Source organism: Eretmochelys imbricata, chromosome 7, assembly GCF_965152235.1.
Source record: "Eretmochelys imbricata isolate rEreImb1 chromosome 7, rEreImb1.hap1, whole genome shotgun sequence".
Lineage (NCBI taxonomy): Eukaryota > Metazoa > Chordata > Testudines > Cheloniidae > Eretmochelys > Eretmochelys imbricata.
Window position 1 is genome coordinate 17121953 of NC_135578.1, and position 15455 is coordinate 17137407.

At 40.2% G+C, this 15455-nt stretch overlaps 1 protein-coding gene across 1 annotated transcript in view; it reads left to right on the top strand.

Moving 5' to 3' along the window:
- Positions 1-15455, top strand: part of GRM7 (glutamate metabotropic receptor 7) — a 489509-nt gene that overhangs the window by 410463 nt on the left and 63591 nt on the right. The window contains exon 8 of the mRNA XM_077821561.1: positions 3614-4549. Coding sequence (XP_077677687.1) covers positions 3614-4549 — 936 coding nt within the window. The remainder of the gene's footprint in view (positions 1-3613; positions 4550-15455) is intronic.

The window sequence follows — 15455 nt, forward strand, 5'->3', positions numbered from 1 at the left end:
CTCTCTTTGCACATAGTATATGCACAAAATGAGATACCTTTAAGCTGTCCCAAATATCAGGCCATGCTATAGAATACTTTTGAGAATATGGAAATTCACCCATTATAAGCTTATAATAGAAGAAAAGTATGATAATGTATTAAGGATTCAGTTGTATGGTTCCTTGATATTTTAGCACACAGAATATTAGTACAAATCCCTCAACTACTGCAGATTAGGTTAGAATAGAAATATGAGATCTATGAAACTCTGTATGGTAGTTAGAATGGGGAAGATGGGAATCAGAATGCGTAAATTCGGTCGCACAACTTTCTTGTGGTGCAACCTTAAATAAGTTAGTTTAAGATCTCTCCTTCTCAGTCTGCCTACCTATGAAATGGTTATAATACAACCAAACGGGTGTATAACTATGTGAAGCTTAAGACAGACAACATCTCCTCTATTTTTCATCATGTTGGAGGACTGGACCAAAAGAAATCTGATGAGGTTCAACAAGGACAAGTGCAGAGTCCTGCATTTAGGAAGGAAGAATCCCATGCACTGCTACAGACTGGGGACCGACTGGCTGAGTGGTAGTTCTGCAGAAAAGGACCTGGGGATTACAGTGGATGATAAACTGGAAATGAGTCAGCAGTGTGGCCTCATTGCCAAGAAGGCCAACGGCATATTGGGCTGTATTAGTAGGAGCATTGCCAGCAGATCGAGGGAAGTGATTATTCCCCTCTATTAGGCACTGTTGAGGCCACACATGGAGTGTTGAGTCCAGTTTTTGTCCCCTCCACTACAGAAGGGATGTGGACAAATTGGAGAAAGTCCAGCAGAGGGCAACGGAAATGATTAGGGGATTCGGGCACATGACTTACAAGGAGAGGCTGAGGGAACTGGGGTTATTTAGTCTGCAGAAGAGAAGAATGAGGGGGGATTTGATAGCATCCTTCAACTACCTGCAGCGGGATTCCAAAGAGGATGGATCTCAGCTGTTCTCAGTGGTGCCAGATGACAGAACAAGGAGTAATGGTCTCAAGTTGCAGTGAGGGAGGCCTAGGTTGGATATTAGGAAACACTATTTCACTAGGAGGGCGGTGAAGCACTGGAATGGGTTACCTAGGGAGGTGGTAGAATCTCCATCCTTGGAGGTTTTTAAGGCCCAGCTTGACAAAGCCTTGGCTGGGTGATTTAGTTAGAGTTGGTCCTGCTTAAAGCAGGGGTTTGGACTAGATGACCTCCTGAGGTCTCTTCCAACCCTAAGATTCTATGATTCTATGTTTTTCATTGCTCTTTTAGGGTCTTTTTTTTAAGGGGTCTTGTCTTTTATGTGATTTGTAGAGTTAAAAATCCTATCCCATTTCAACTTCTTATCATAGGTGCTGGAACTAGGGATGCTGGGGCTGCTACCAAACCTCCTGGCTTGAAGCGGTTTCTGTCATATACAGGGTTTACAGTTTGGTTGAATGGCTCTCAGCACCCCCACAATACAAATTGTTCCAGCACTTATATTTCCCTCTTGCTTCCTTTTCCTTCTGCAACAATTCATTCTGACTTCTCAGCGTGTAACTTAGACACTCACCGCTTTACTACAATTTATGTAATTTACACCACCACTTACATCACCTGGCTATTTGGCCCAAGGAGTGTAAGTGACTTGCCTTGGTTGATCTGACGAATCGGTAGCAGAATTGGGATTAGAACTCTGTAGTTCCTGGCACCTGGTGCCCAGCTTTTCAGTGAGACCACTTTGTCTTTATTATTATAATTAAATAATTATATTTATTCATTTAAACTACTGGAGTCAATATTCTTTTGGCTTCTATAAATTATGCACCTTTAACTCAGCAGAGTTGTGTATAAATTGTGTATATTGAAGGTTAATGAAGTTTCTAATACAGTGCCAGACCTTTGGAATATCTATTATTGTGGGATTATTTTTCTAACATTCTCAGCAGTGTCCCTTGGTAGCATAGCAAAAAGATTAAACATTTGGAGCGGCATGTGATTTTTTTTATTTTTTTAAATATATTAAATGAAGTTGAGCCAGGACCAATTTTGAATTAAATCAGGAAAGTATGACCTAACCCTTCATGTAAGACTTGCAAACCGTAGCTTTCCTATATATATTAATAGTCACAAAAAGCTAACTCATTGTTTTTAAGGTCAGAAGGGACCATCATGATCATCTAGTCTGACCTCCTGCACATTGCAGGCCACAGAACCTCACTTACCCATTCCTGTAATAGACCCCTAACCTGGTGTCTGGCTGAGTTATTGAAGTCCTTAAATCATGATTTAAAGACTTAAAGTTATAGATAATTGACAATTTACACTAGTTTAAACCTGCAAGTGACCCTCCCTCATGCTGCAGAGGAAGGCAAAAAAAAAAAAAACAGCAACCCAGGCTCTCCGCAAATCTAACCCAGGGGGAAATTCCTTTTTGACCCCAAATATGGTGATCAGTTAGATCCTGTGCATGTAGGCAAGATCCCTCAGCCAGACACTTTGGAAAGAATTCTCTTTAGTAACTCAGAGCCCTCTCCCATCTCGTGGTTGCATCTGTGGTAGAACTCGTGCTCCTTTGTGGCACTAAGATCAGAATGTGGTCTGATAAATTCACATTAGGTCTGTTAGGACTTATAAAGTGGTCATTTCTGGTTCTGCTTTGGCATATTTTGAAGATGTTTACAGTTTGTATCTTGTCTAGTACTTGAAACCTTTGTTCACCAGCCCAGAGACATGGAAGAGTGCAAGGCTAGAGACAGGTTTCAGAGTAGCAGCCGTGTTAGTCTGTATTTGCAAAAAGAAAAGGAGTACTTGTGGCACCTTAGAGACTAACCAATTTATTTGAGCATAAGCTTTCGTGAGCTACAGCTCACTTCATCAGATGCATACTGTGGAAAGTGTAGAAGATCCTTTTATATACACACAAAGCATGAAAAAATACCTCCTCCCACCCCACTCTCCTGCTGCTAATAGCTTATCTAAAGTGATCACTCTCCTTACAATGTGTATGATAATCAAGTTGGGCCATTTCCAGCACAAATCCAGGTTTTCTCACCCCACCCCCCCTCACAAACCCACTCTCCTGCTGGTAATAGCTTATCTAAAGTGACCACTCTCCTTACAATGTGTATGATAATCAAGGTGGGCCATTTCCAGCATAAATCCAGGGTTTAACAAGAACGTCTGAGGGGGGGTGTAGGAAAAAACAAGGGGAAATAGGTTACCTTGCATAATGACTTAGCCACTCCCAGTCTCTATTCAAGCCTAAGTTAATTGTATCCAATTTGCAAATGAATTCCAATTCAACAGTTTCTCGCTGGAGTCTGGATTTGAAGTTTTTTTGTTGTAATATCACAACTTCCATGTCTGTAATCGCGTGATCAGAAAGATTGAAGTGTTCTCTGACTGGTTTATGAATGTTATAATTCTTGACATCTGATTTGTGTCCATTTATTCTTTTACGTATTCAATTCCCGCTAAAACACATGAAGCCATCTGTGTTTTTATTGCTTGCTTGATTTTTTTGGCTAAGTAACAACTCAGTTCAATTCCCTAGCAATACCTGACACTAACATACAAATAACACCCCTCTTTGTATTTCACATTTCTCATTTCACAGATTGAAGACATGCAATGGGGTAAAGGAATACGTGAGATCCCATCCTCTGTCTGCAGTCTGCCTTGTAAACCAGGTGAAAGGAAGAAGATGGTTAAAGGGATGCCATGCTGTTGGCACTGTGAGCTCTGTGATGGGTACCAGTACCAAGCTGATGAGGTGACATGTTTGCTCTGCTCATATAATGAGCGACCTAATGAGAACCGCACTGAATGCCGCCCTATACCCATTGTGAAATTGGAATGGCACTCTCCATGGGCCGTCATACCAGTCTTCTTGGCTATGCTTGGAATTATTGCCACCATTTTTGTAATGGCGACCTTCATTAGATATAATGACACTCCCATCGTCCGGGCTTCTGGAAGGGAACTCAGCTATGTCCTGTTGACTGGAATATTTCTTTGTTATATAATTACTTTCCTGATGATTGCCAAACCAGATGTTGCAGTGTGCTCCTTCCGACGTATCTTCTTGGGCTTGGGGATGTGCATCAGTTATGCAGCCCTTTTAACTAAAACAAACCGCATCTACCGCATATTTGAACAGGGCAAAAAGTCAGTGACAGCACCTCGGCTTATAAGCCCAACATCACAGCTGGCGATTACTTCAAGTTTAATATCAATTCAGCTTCTAGGGGTTTTCATTTGGTTTGCAGTTGACCCACCCAACATCATCATAGATTATGATGAGCAGAAGACTATGGACCCTGACCAAGCCAGAGGAGTTCTCAAATGTGATATTACGGATCTACAAATCATTTGCTCCTTGGGGTATAGCATTCTCCTAATGGTTACATGTACTGTGTATGCCATCAAGACTCGGGGTGTCCCAGAGAATTTTAATGAAGCTAAACCCATTGGATTCACTATGTACACTACCTGTATAGTATGGCTTGCCTTCATTCCAATATTTTTTGGTACTGCACAGTCAGCTGAAAAGGTAGGTGAAAATGAACTGTTAGACTGATATATCAGGAGTCACTGCAGCTATAAATTACGGTCCGAATAGACCAAAAAAGAGCTAGCTATATAAAATATATTACTGTTATGTGTAGCAGAATATAACCTTACTTTTCTTCCAATTACTTGGTGGGCCATTCAAATTGGCAGATGAGCAATAGGAATCAGTTGAACTATTAATTTCATTGTTGTGTCTGTTTCAGTTGTACCTTTCCAGTATGGTGAATGGGGTAGCTGTCATACTACCTGAAATGATGGCTCTTAAGTAAGTTATTTTGAGTATGAGAGAGAAACTTAGCATCTGTGAACAAAAAATAAACATGGCAATTATTGTACACGTTTGCACTTCTGGAGTTCAGCACTAAGGAGAGTGAACAGTTGTCCTGCTGAGTCGTCTGCTTCACAAAGAATACAATTCTAAATCATCCAGAGCAACATACAGTCCTGGCATAAGCCAATTCCATTAAAATTAGTGGAGCACATTCTGCTAATACCCAGGACTGAATCTGACACATTTAAGTTCTGCAGAATAGGCATCAAAACCTGGGATCTAATCCGTGTGCTTGATCCAAAGCCCATTAAACTGAATTAAAAGACTCCTGTTGACTTCACTAGGCTTTAGATAAAACCCAACCTCCTTTTGTTGTTGTTCTAAAACCTACAAGCAATTGACTTGTGCTCCAATCCACTACATGTTTTCTCCCACACAAAGATAGGAAACAAGTCAGCTGAGGAAAAGGTACCATTACATTAAAAATAAAGATGCTTATGCAAACAAGAGCAAGTTGGACAACCTCGAACTATGCTACTCTCAGTAATCAATTCTAAGGTGCAATTTATGGTGCAATTCTAAGGTGCAATTTATGAATTAAACAGACTGGCATAACTCTGTTGAAATCAGTGGGCCTACACTAATTTGCTCCACCTGAGAGTTTGGCCTAGTGTTTGCAGTTGTTGCTGTAACTCTTCAACCCAAACATGAAAGCCCAGATCTGCAAAGGTATTTAGGCACCTAACTCTTATTGAAATCAACGGGAGTTAGGCACCTGAACATCTTTGAGAATCTAGGCGTAGGTGCTTTCTTTTTCCCTAATCAAACCAACAAACAAAAATGAATTCTTCTCTTCCCATTTTATTTACACAGTGGAGCAATGCACAGCAAGAAGGGAGGCATTAATCGATACAGAGACAGCATGTCCAAAAATGATATATTTTCCAAAATTATGTGTGTACAGGGAGTCCTTTCAAATTCAGCCATTAGCTGTGTCTTCAGGTTACCTATTTCCCCTTATTAAATTCCTTAAGCTGTGTTTTCCTCATCCATGAGCACTGTGAAAAAGCCAGAAAACTTTTGTTCACCACTACAATGAGCAGGACTAAGTGAAGTTTTGAGTTTTAGATTACTTTAATTGTGCTTAGGAATGTGATTGCAGCTTTGGAAATGTATTGCATAACTGCATCCATTTGTGAGTGTGAAAAGGGGGTTCTATAGTGTGAGCTTTGCAAAATTTCTCCTGCTGGATGCCTTCCTATTGCATTTGTAGAATCCCAGCCTCCCACTTCCTCTTGTCCTCCTGAGTCCTCTGCTTCGCACTCCCCCTCCATCCTCTTAAAGGAGCAGCAGCACAGAGGCCAGTTTTATCCTCACTGCCTCTCAATATCTGGTGAAAAGTGGCTCAAGGACTGCTTTGCTCTGTCTTCTCTGTCCCATCTTCTTAAAAAAAAGTAGCAGATACAACCGCTTTTCTCCTTGCCTCATAAAGAGCTAACAGTGTCTAGGCTGCTCTACTCCCAACTTCCCCTTCCATTAAAGGAGAAGTGGGACTTTATCCATTCTGCTCCTTTCCTCCCCATAGACCCCAGAATCACAGACTCTGACCCAGCTCAGCCTACTCATACAGGCAAAATGTCTTCTCCGCTTAGGTGAGTGGGCAAGTGGGTAGTTCAGGTCCCCATTAAAATGATTTATTTTACACCTGTTGTGCTACAACAAAAAATTTGCATCACTAAAATCTGATACAGAAAGTCACATGATCTATTAAAGTATGGCTAAAAATATCAATAACACAACACATTTTTGTGTGGGCATCAGTATGGACATTAAGTTCGGCAGGCTGATACTTCAGTTACTTGAAGTTTTCACTGTCAAGGTAACAAAAAATGGTTCTTTAGAATTCAGAAGTTTTTTGTCTTACTAAGATTTGCAATTTAAGACTAGTGTCAGAGTTGGGTTACACTAGTAGGATGCAGAGTCCCCAGCAGCAAAAGTCTTCAGTGGGAAGATTGCAACAGCTCAGCTTGACCACTGTCTCCTCTCTGCAATGGACCCCATGACAGCTGTCACAGCCACAAAGGGGCGTAGTGCTAGCTGAGAAAGGGGATGTTATCTCAGCAGGAGGGGGATGCACATTGTGAGTGTATCCCTGGTACAGTTTCCACCAGTGAGGCATTTGTAGGAGAAACAAGAAGTAAGTACTACAAGCAACTTTAAACAATGTTGGGTCCATTTCTTTATCGTTCATAACTTTGTTCTTAATTAGCAATTGCAATGTTCAGAATAGCAATGCTCAAATATTGTCTGAGCTGTGATGAACGGAGTCTATAGTTGACATGTGAAGGGATGGCTAAATGTGTTGGTTAAACTGTTGGTTGAAAAGACTTAAGCAAACTGATATAAAAACTAGCTGATCTCAAATAGTATTGTCAAAAGTTTGAAGTCATGGGGTTTAAAGCTAATGAGAACTGCAAAGCTAAAAACACGTCATTCTTTGAATCCATACACTGCAGACAACAGACATTTATTAGCTTAATCTTACTTCTAACAGAGAAGATGGTGCTAGTAAAACAATAGGCCTCTACCTCTTGAGCTAAAGGAGATCTTCCTAGCTATCCAGTAGTTTGCCCCTTATCCTCTATCTGAGCCTAGAGGGCAATATGATCACAAAACCAGAATATTACAGTTTGCCTGTTATCTCAACAGATTGTATCCAATGGCTCTTTGTTCTTGTTCTGCCCAGCTTCTACAGATATTCATGAATACTGGGCTGTTAGAGGCACAGTAACAAGACTTGCCACCAAACTTTTTTCTTTACGTACAAAATCTGCGATCTGTGCAGAAATCAGTCTGGTAGCTATTTATCTGAAACAGGTCTTCATATGAACACTAATGATTTCCTGTCAGTAGTTTCCTCTTGAACATACTGTGTGGAAGATCAGCCATGCAGTTCTCTTAACTTTAATAAAAGGAGTTGGGTCAGGACAAAAGTCCCTCAACATTTTATCCTTACCGGGAAGTGATGTTCTGTGTAGAGTTGTGACTTTCATTGTGTGGGCTTATTCTTTTACTAACAAGCACAAACATATCATCAATTGGGAGTGTGTGATCTGCTCTCTTTCTGACAAAGATATGCCACTAAAGCAGAGAAAAATTATATCGTAAGTAATGCTGTAGTAAAACAATGACTGAGAAGGATGATCTCAACAGCTGTGTTTTAACAGACTGGAAGGGGGAAGTGTGGGGTTTAAGGAAGGCCAGAGAGGGAGGAGGCTGTACTGAAAATTTTATTTGAAAACCTATCTGGAGACCATCCCTGGTACGTGAGCTATTACATTAACTTGGTTAATTTACATGTCGTTCAGACTGCCATTTACACAGTTGACCGTTTTTTTGCTTGCTATTTAATATCTGATCTGCTACATGTGTTTTGTGAATTATTATAGTTTGATTTGTTATGGGGCTTGTTATGTTTTTGGTGAAACTGGTATATGCTTATATTTAATAGGCTTAACAGGTTTTTGAGGCTGTTTAGTTCTTGACTGAGGTATCCATATATTGACTTCTTTACATATAATTTATAAACATAATTGATTTATATTATATTTTATCTATTACAGTATATGCTAATCTCTTGTTGATTTGGGTGGAATTAGAGTAACTCTCTCAATGAAACAAGTATCCATTCATACATCATCTTAGTAGAAAAAACATCCTTTTTTGAAGATATATTTCGTACAATGTCCCTAAACGTGGCACTGGCTAGTTCCTTCTGAGAATAATGTGTCACTTGTTGTTGAACTTTAAGCAGCTTCTAACGATCACAGCTGTCCTTAACTGAAGTGCTTGTGGGTTTTTAGGGTTCAAGATAGTTGACAATGTTCATACATCATCTGCTGCCCAACTAAGCATGATGGTGTAGCACAGCTTGTTAACATGTACCTTTGGAGAGTGGCTGTACAAAAGAAACATTAGTTTTAACTCTCCCGGTATAATTGGTTTTGACAACAAAACTATTTTAAATTCTCAGTGAATGTGTGGGACTTATCAGTTCTAAGCTAATTATAGAAGTTATAGGTTTATGTTAGAGTCAGTACAAATGGCACTTGAAAAGAACACAGACTGATCTGTAAGGTCAAGTAAAGTACAACTAAATCAATAAGCCAAATTGAGCCAAAACTTTAAACTACTTTAAAAAGATAAGGAGAGAAGTAATACAAGTCGTTTCTATAACAATGTATTCCTCTGAAAAACTTGATTTGCAGGTGACTGCTGTACAGAACATCAAATGCAATTATTCCCTGACACTTTGTTCTTTATTTACTAATCAATTTTAACTTTGAATGATATTTTCTCTCTTATAATGTGACTGGAAAGTCCACATTTGTGTGTCAGGTAGTGGAGAAAGCAATTTTAAATTCAGGATGACTTAATTAAGATTTCATATGCATAAGATAAATGGTACAGTATCAGACGAAAGTATCCTCATATTCTTGGATGTAAACATATTGTTTGGAGTCAGAAATTCCCAGCACCTCAAATTGTATGATATTTTCAGATGAAGATTTTATGCTTTTCTTTAAATTATCCAGTGCTACTTGAGACAGGACACTGAATTAGATGACCACTGGTGTGATCTAGTATAGGAATTATTGGGCCAGATCCTCAGTTAGTATCAATGGAGCCTTTTATTACCCCAAATTTGTGTCACTAGTTATAAATATCAGAGATTGCAATCCTTTAACATTATTGGAATAGATTTACTTATCATTTTAGATAGAAGATCATGTACATGTAGCAGTGCACTGATGTTTAAACAAAATCTTAAAAGATATAGTCCAGATTGAATTTGAGAGACCTCGTTACACTTATTCATTGTCCGCTTTCTTTTGATTGTTTTCTATTCACAGATATAATCATACAGAATTATTCAAACATAGTTTGGAAATGTATATTATATTATTCTATAATAGTATGTTACTTTCTTTATTATTAATGTACCCTAATATAAATTTTACTTTAGACTTACAACTGAAAAGTTTCTCAGAGGCAATGCATTTATGGTAAAGGTGAAGAAAAATAAAACAAAGATAGTATCTGGCCTGAAAAATTAGTGTATAATTAACTAATTGTGGTATGTCGGTCTTTCAGATTTTTTTTTTTCACTTTTGTATTTGTTAAAGTTGCTTAATTGAATACTTTGTCTGTATCAGAGTTGATAGCTCTTGGAGACAGTTTGCATAGGAAGGAGAAACTTCCAAAATTCTTCATCTTAGAAACATTTATTTATCTACATTTCTGTTTTTCCACTTAATCTTATTTGTTTTTCAATTTTGGTAATATAAAGGACAAAGCAGACAGATAAAAAATGTACGTATCAAATCCAGATAGAATATTTAGTTCAAATACACCTTCAGTTCACATAGAGATATAATAATATTTACAGAAATGATTCTCCTGCATTGACTCCCAGACTAACCCAGCACAAATCCTAGACAGTAAATTAAACACAAAAACACAACCAGTATGTTCTTTGATCTGGAAACCCAGATGAGATGATGTCTTCCCAGGAGCTGGCAGAGACAGCAAAGGCTTAGTCCCAACAAGATATTGGTGATGAATGGTTGGGGGAAAATTAGGCCTCATCCAAAGCTCATGCAAGTTATTGGAAAGACATGCATGGACTTTAGTAGGCTTTCTATCAAGTAAGACTATAGAACTAGGAGTGTCAGACTGCCCAATTATTGGCAATTATGGCAAACCAGATGAAACCAGATTTCTTTTAAACAAACAATATGGCACCTCTGTGTGTGTGTTTCTTCCTCCAGAGAACCCAGGCCTTCCTGAGTCTGAGATCTGGTAGCAAAGTTAAAACAAACAATTAAAACATCCTACCTCAGGACTAGGTTCTCTTTCCCAGCAGCTACCTCCTTTGTTCAGTGGGCCTTTGTTTGTGGCAAAACCCCTTGATCGCAGTACCAAACGCCTTGTAGACTTTCCTCTATAACCTTAAAGGGACAGTATACCCCATATGTAATTTAAGTTTCTGGAAAATGTCCCAGACCTATGTTGTTTTGAACTCAGAGAACGATGGTAGAATAGTATTGCTGACTTGAGTCACATTTCTGCATCACGTTGGGCATAAAAGTAGATCACTCGGGCAGAATTTCTTTAAAAATTGCATGCGGCTCTGCCTAGCAACAGCCCTTTTTTCCCTTCCGCTGCGAATGTTAAGCGTACGTAATGAAGGCATTGTGAAATCACAAATTAATATTGGATAACTGTAGAGGAAGAAACTATCATCTACTTTCTGTTACTTAAATTAAATTCCCTGAATATCTAGAATGTAATAATGAAAAATTAGATTGCTTAATGGCAATCCTGAATATCAATCTATGTTCTGTAGCAGACAAACCAGGATCCGCTTGGTTTGTCAGAAATATAATGCTCCTTTGCATTATTACACTAGAACATTCAGCATTTTGTTCAGAATGCTTGCATAGACTTCAGAGGAATTGCACAACTTCTTCATATGTACAGAAATATGTCTTCCTGTGACCACCCTCTTAACATTTCTAAAAAGAAATGCAATTTGGAAACAAGCCTTATCTATAAATGTTATGTTACAAGAAATTCTGGTTTCTCCGAGTTTAAAGGTCATATTATAGCCTGGAACTATATGCCAAATGGAATTGTGCATGTAGAACAGTGGTGGGCAACCTGCGGCCCCTCAGCGTAATCCCTGTTCCCAGCCAATGGGAGCTGTAGGAAGTAGCAGCCAGCAACAGTGAACCGTGGCCACTGGGAGCTACAGGTGGATGTGCCTGTGGATGGTCAATGTAAACAAACTGTCTCGTGGCCCACCAGCGGATTACCACATGTGTCCCACGGGCTCCAGGTTGTCCACCACTGATGTAGAATATGCCCTAAGATCTTATTTCCTCAAATCAGGTGACTGAAGTACTACATAGGGATCTGTCGTCATTCTGTTTAGATATGTTGTATTGAGAATGTTATCACCAGATGTCTGTGATTACTCTTTATTTTTAGTAATTGCTAATATCGAAGTCATACTGTGATTGATCATTCTAGACTGCCTAGTGGTTAGAGGGCATGGCCTCCAGCCCCCGGCCATGAAGGTACCCTCAGTCTTGAAGGTAGGGGGACCCAAGTTCACCCTCTCCACCAGATCCCAGCACATGGCTTGGTGTTTGTCAACCCCTGAACAGGGGCAGCCCTCCCAGCAGGGAGTCTAAAGGGCTACTTCCTACCAGTGTCTGTTCAGTTTGTGGCATGGCCCTCTAGTCCACTTAGTTGGGTGGCCTGCTTCCTGTAGGGTCCCCTTGTGGGTCTTGAGATGGGCCTGGTCATGGTCCCAAGGTCCTTCAGGAGGGCAGCCATCAGTTGGTGAGACTGAGATCCACCATCTCTCCTTTTCTCCTCCCTCCAGGCCTGGCATTGGCTGCAGGTATAACAGGGTGGAGCTAGCTGGACCCAGGGGCTGTCTTTAACCCCTGCTGTGCTGACTGGTAGTTACTCTGTTTCATCACTTCCTCAAAACTGATACAAAATTGTCTCCATGCACTTAGCTCTGTTATCCTTATGGGATGTTTTTTAAGCTACTGTGGAGATGTTTGTAGAATAAGAAGGTTGTAACTATTACTCTAAATGAGTAATGATGGTTTCGCTCCCAATATGATCCCTTTCTTTGCGTACAGTTTAGCCATGAATTCAGATGGGCAGGGACAATCAGCAGCTTGTATTCTTTGTCCATAGCCAAGAATTTGTTTTTGTGTCCAAATTACATAAATCTCTGTCACTTTTTCCTTTCCATTTCTTTGTATGACCACCAGCGCGAAATGTGAAACCCTTAATCCCATTTATTGTGGAACCCTCCTGCTTACTCCTCTGCTGACATTTTTGAGGATGGCCATTCCATTCAAATCGATAGAATAATCAGGATGCCCGTTACATTTGGCAGCACACATTTGTACTTATTGTATAAATGTAACATAAATACAATAATTCACAGGCACACACCAACTGGATTCTTATTCAGATTAAACAATGCCACATTACGTGGCAGTGACACTTTATATATTGTACAGTTGGTAAAAGAGAGATACTCTCTAGTTCTTTGCAATATAAATATTGATTAACCAGGTTGAACAAGCTTATATTTCTCACTGAGGAATGCTTGATATGGCAGTTGCTATAGCGACTATACCTTTGGGGATGTCTGTCAGAGTCAAACATTTGTTGCTGCGTGTATCACTGTATGAGCGAGAGAACTAGCGTCTGTAGCTCATGCAGCCTGTGACTGCAGACTTCCCGTAATTTGGGGCACACAGAAATATAAAGGAGAATCTCAGCTTTCACTTAAAAAGAAAGTAAATTTTAAACCATTTTTAAAATGACAAATATTAAACAATGGGACAATTTACCGAAAAATAATTGAAAGCCCCTAAAATTGATGATGCAAATAAAGACTAGTTTTGATGGCAATAGCAGTATAAAATTATGGCACATCACGTGTCCTCCATCGTTGTTCTATTGGTTAGTCTTTGCAGAACTCTTGTTTTCGGCTAGCTGTTAGTGGTCTGCATGGTCAGGCACTGTAGCTTTTAATTTTAGTCAGCTTCAAGACAATGTCTTTCAGAGATCATCATGGAATTTAATGAGCTGACACTTGTATTTGGTCTAAGAGAAGCCACGTTTTAAAAAAAAGGTTCAAGGAAAAAGGGTTTTGCCATCTTTGCTAAAAATCTATTGAGAATTTCAATTAAGGACCTTCAACGTAGAACTGGTGCTCCTTCAAGAAAAGAATGGGCTATTTTTAATGAGAACATTGTCTTTTAATAAAGAAAAAAATAAACATTCTTTAAAACCCACAAATGATGAAAACAAATAATAAGTTAAATATTTTAGATTAAAAAAGAGGACTGATTAAAAGGATTGTGATTTCATAGATTTTATCAGAATAGCCTCATTAATGTAAAAATGTGTATACAGTATACCATTAAACATCTATAGAAAAGTTTCAAAGATTTAAAATGTGCTTAGACCCACTCAAAATCCTTAATTATATAGCACCACAGTAATAGCGTGGCAACTGCTCTTAAAATTATTATTTATTTTATTGCTTTCTGCCTATAATTTTTCTTTCAGCACAGTGGGCGGTTGCTAAGGAGTGTTAAGTCAAGAGTAGCACAAAAGGGATATACCCCATGACTGGCTACAGTAGCTTTACCTTGCTGTGAATAAGATTATGTTTACATCTACGTTATTTATTATGTAAGCACCGCAGAACTGAATAGGAGTTTCAAATTCTGGGGTTATTCATTTTTCAAAGGGCAAGTTTCCCTCTCACTGATCTATTGGCAGTGGGTTCATCCCCTAAACCAGTAATTATACCTACATCCACCTATAGATGTCCTATGCCCTTAAGCAGCTGGTTCTAAGAACCCCTACAGCAGAGTGTGACTCAGCAGAGAGGATCATCACATTTTAAAATTATATATAACATACTTTTCCCAACCAATTCTCAGAGGAGAATTAGTGAAGTGCTACAGCAGGGGCGGCCCACCTGAGCCTGAGAAGGAGCCAGAATTTACCAATGTATATTGCCAAAGAGCCAAAGTAATACGTCACCAGCCCCTCATCCGCTCCCCAGCCCGCAGCACCTCCCGCCTACTGGCAGCCCCTGCCAATCAGCACCTACTCCCCCATCCTCCCGCAATCAGCTGTTTCACATGCGCAGGAGCTATGGGGGGGGAGGAGCGAAGGCATGGCAGGCTCAGGGGAAGGGGCAGGGGCCTTTGGGGAAGGGGTGGAGTGGGGGCAGGGCTTGGGGCAGAGCAGCGGGTTGAGCAGTGAGCACCCCCCGGGGCAGGGGCCTTTGGGGAAGGGGTGAAGTGGGGGCAGGGCTTGGGGCAGAGCAGCGGGTTGAGCAGTGAGCACCCCCCGGCACAGTGGAAAGTTAGCATCTATAGCTCCAGCCCCGGAATCCATGCCTAGGTAAGGAGCCGCATATTAACCTCTGAAGAACCACATGCAGCTCCAGAGCCACAGGTTGGCCACCCCTGTGCCTCAGCTACTTGCTGACTGCTGTTAGCACCACCGCAGCTGTCCATGCTCACACCAATACCCCTGATTCACAGATGTCCTGTGATAGAAAAAGCAATAAAAGAGCAAATTTGAGTAACAGTGGTAGAAAATGCTGCCTGATACAGGCAGACTCAGAAGCTGAGCATTTTTACAAATCTATATCACTGTTGTAAAAGAGGTGGGATGGGGGGGGGGGAGGGGAGACCCTACTTTTCCGCTGCTGTAGAGCGAAGTCATGCCTCATAGAACCTCTCTGGCCCAAAATTGTTTTGTGGAAGAGTGACTTCTCTTCATTCCACCCTAGGACACAGCACCACCCATGGTAAGGAATTGTCAATGTATTGCACATAGGCTATGAAAATAACAAGCCAAGAGAAGGATCAGAAACATAATGCTTTTATTCCAAGAAAATGGCCCATTCATACACCTAGAAAAAATACAGGTGGTGAAAACAGTGAGAGCCACCAATTGAGTCTCTTACCCCAACCCTTCCTGAATGGTAAAT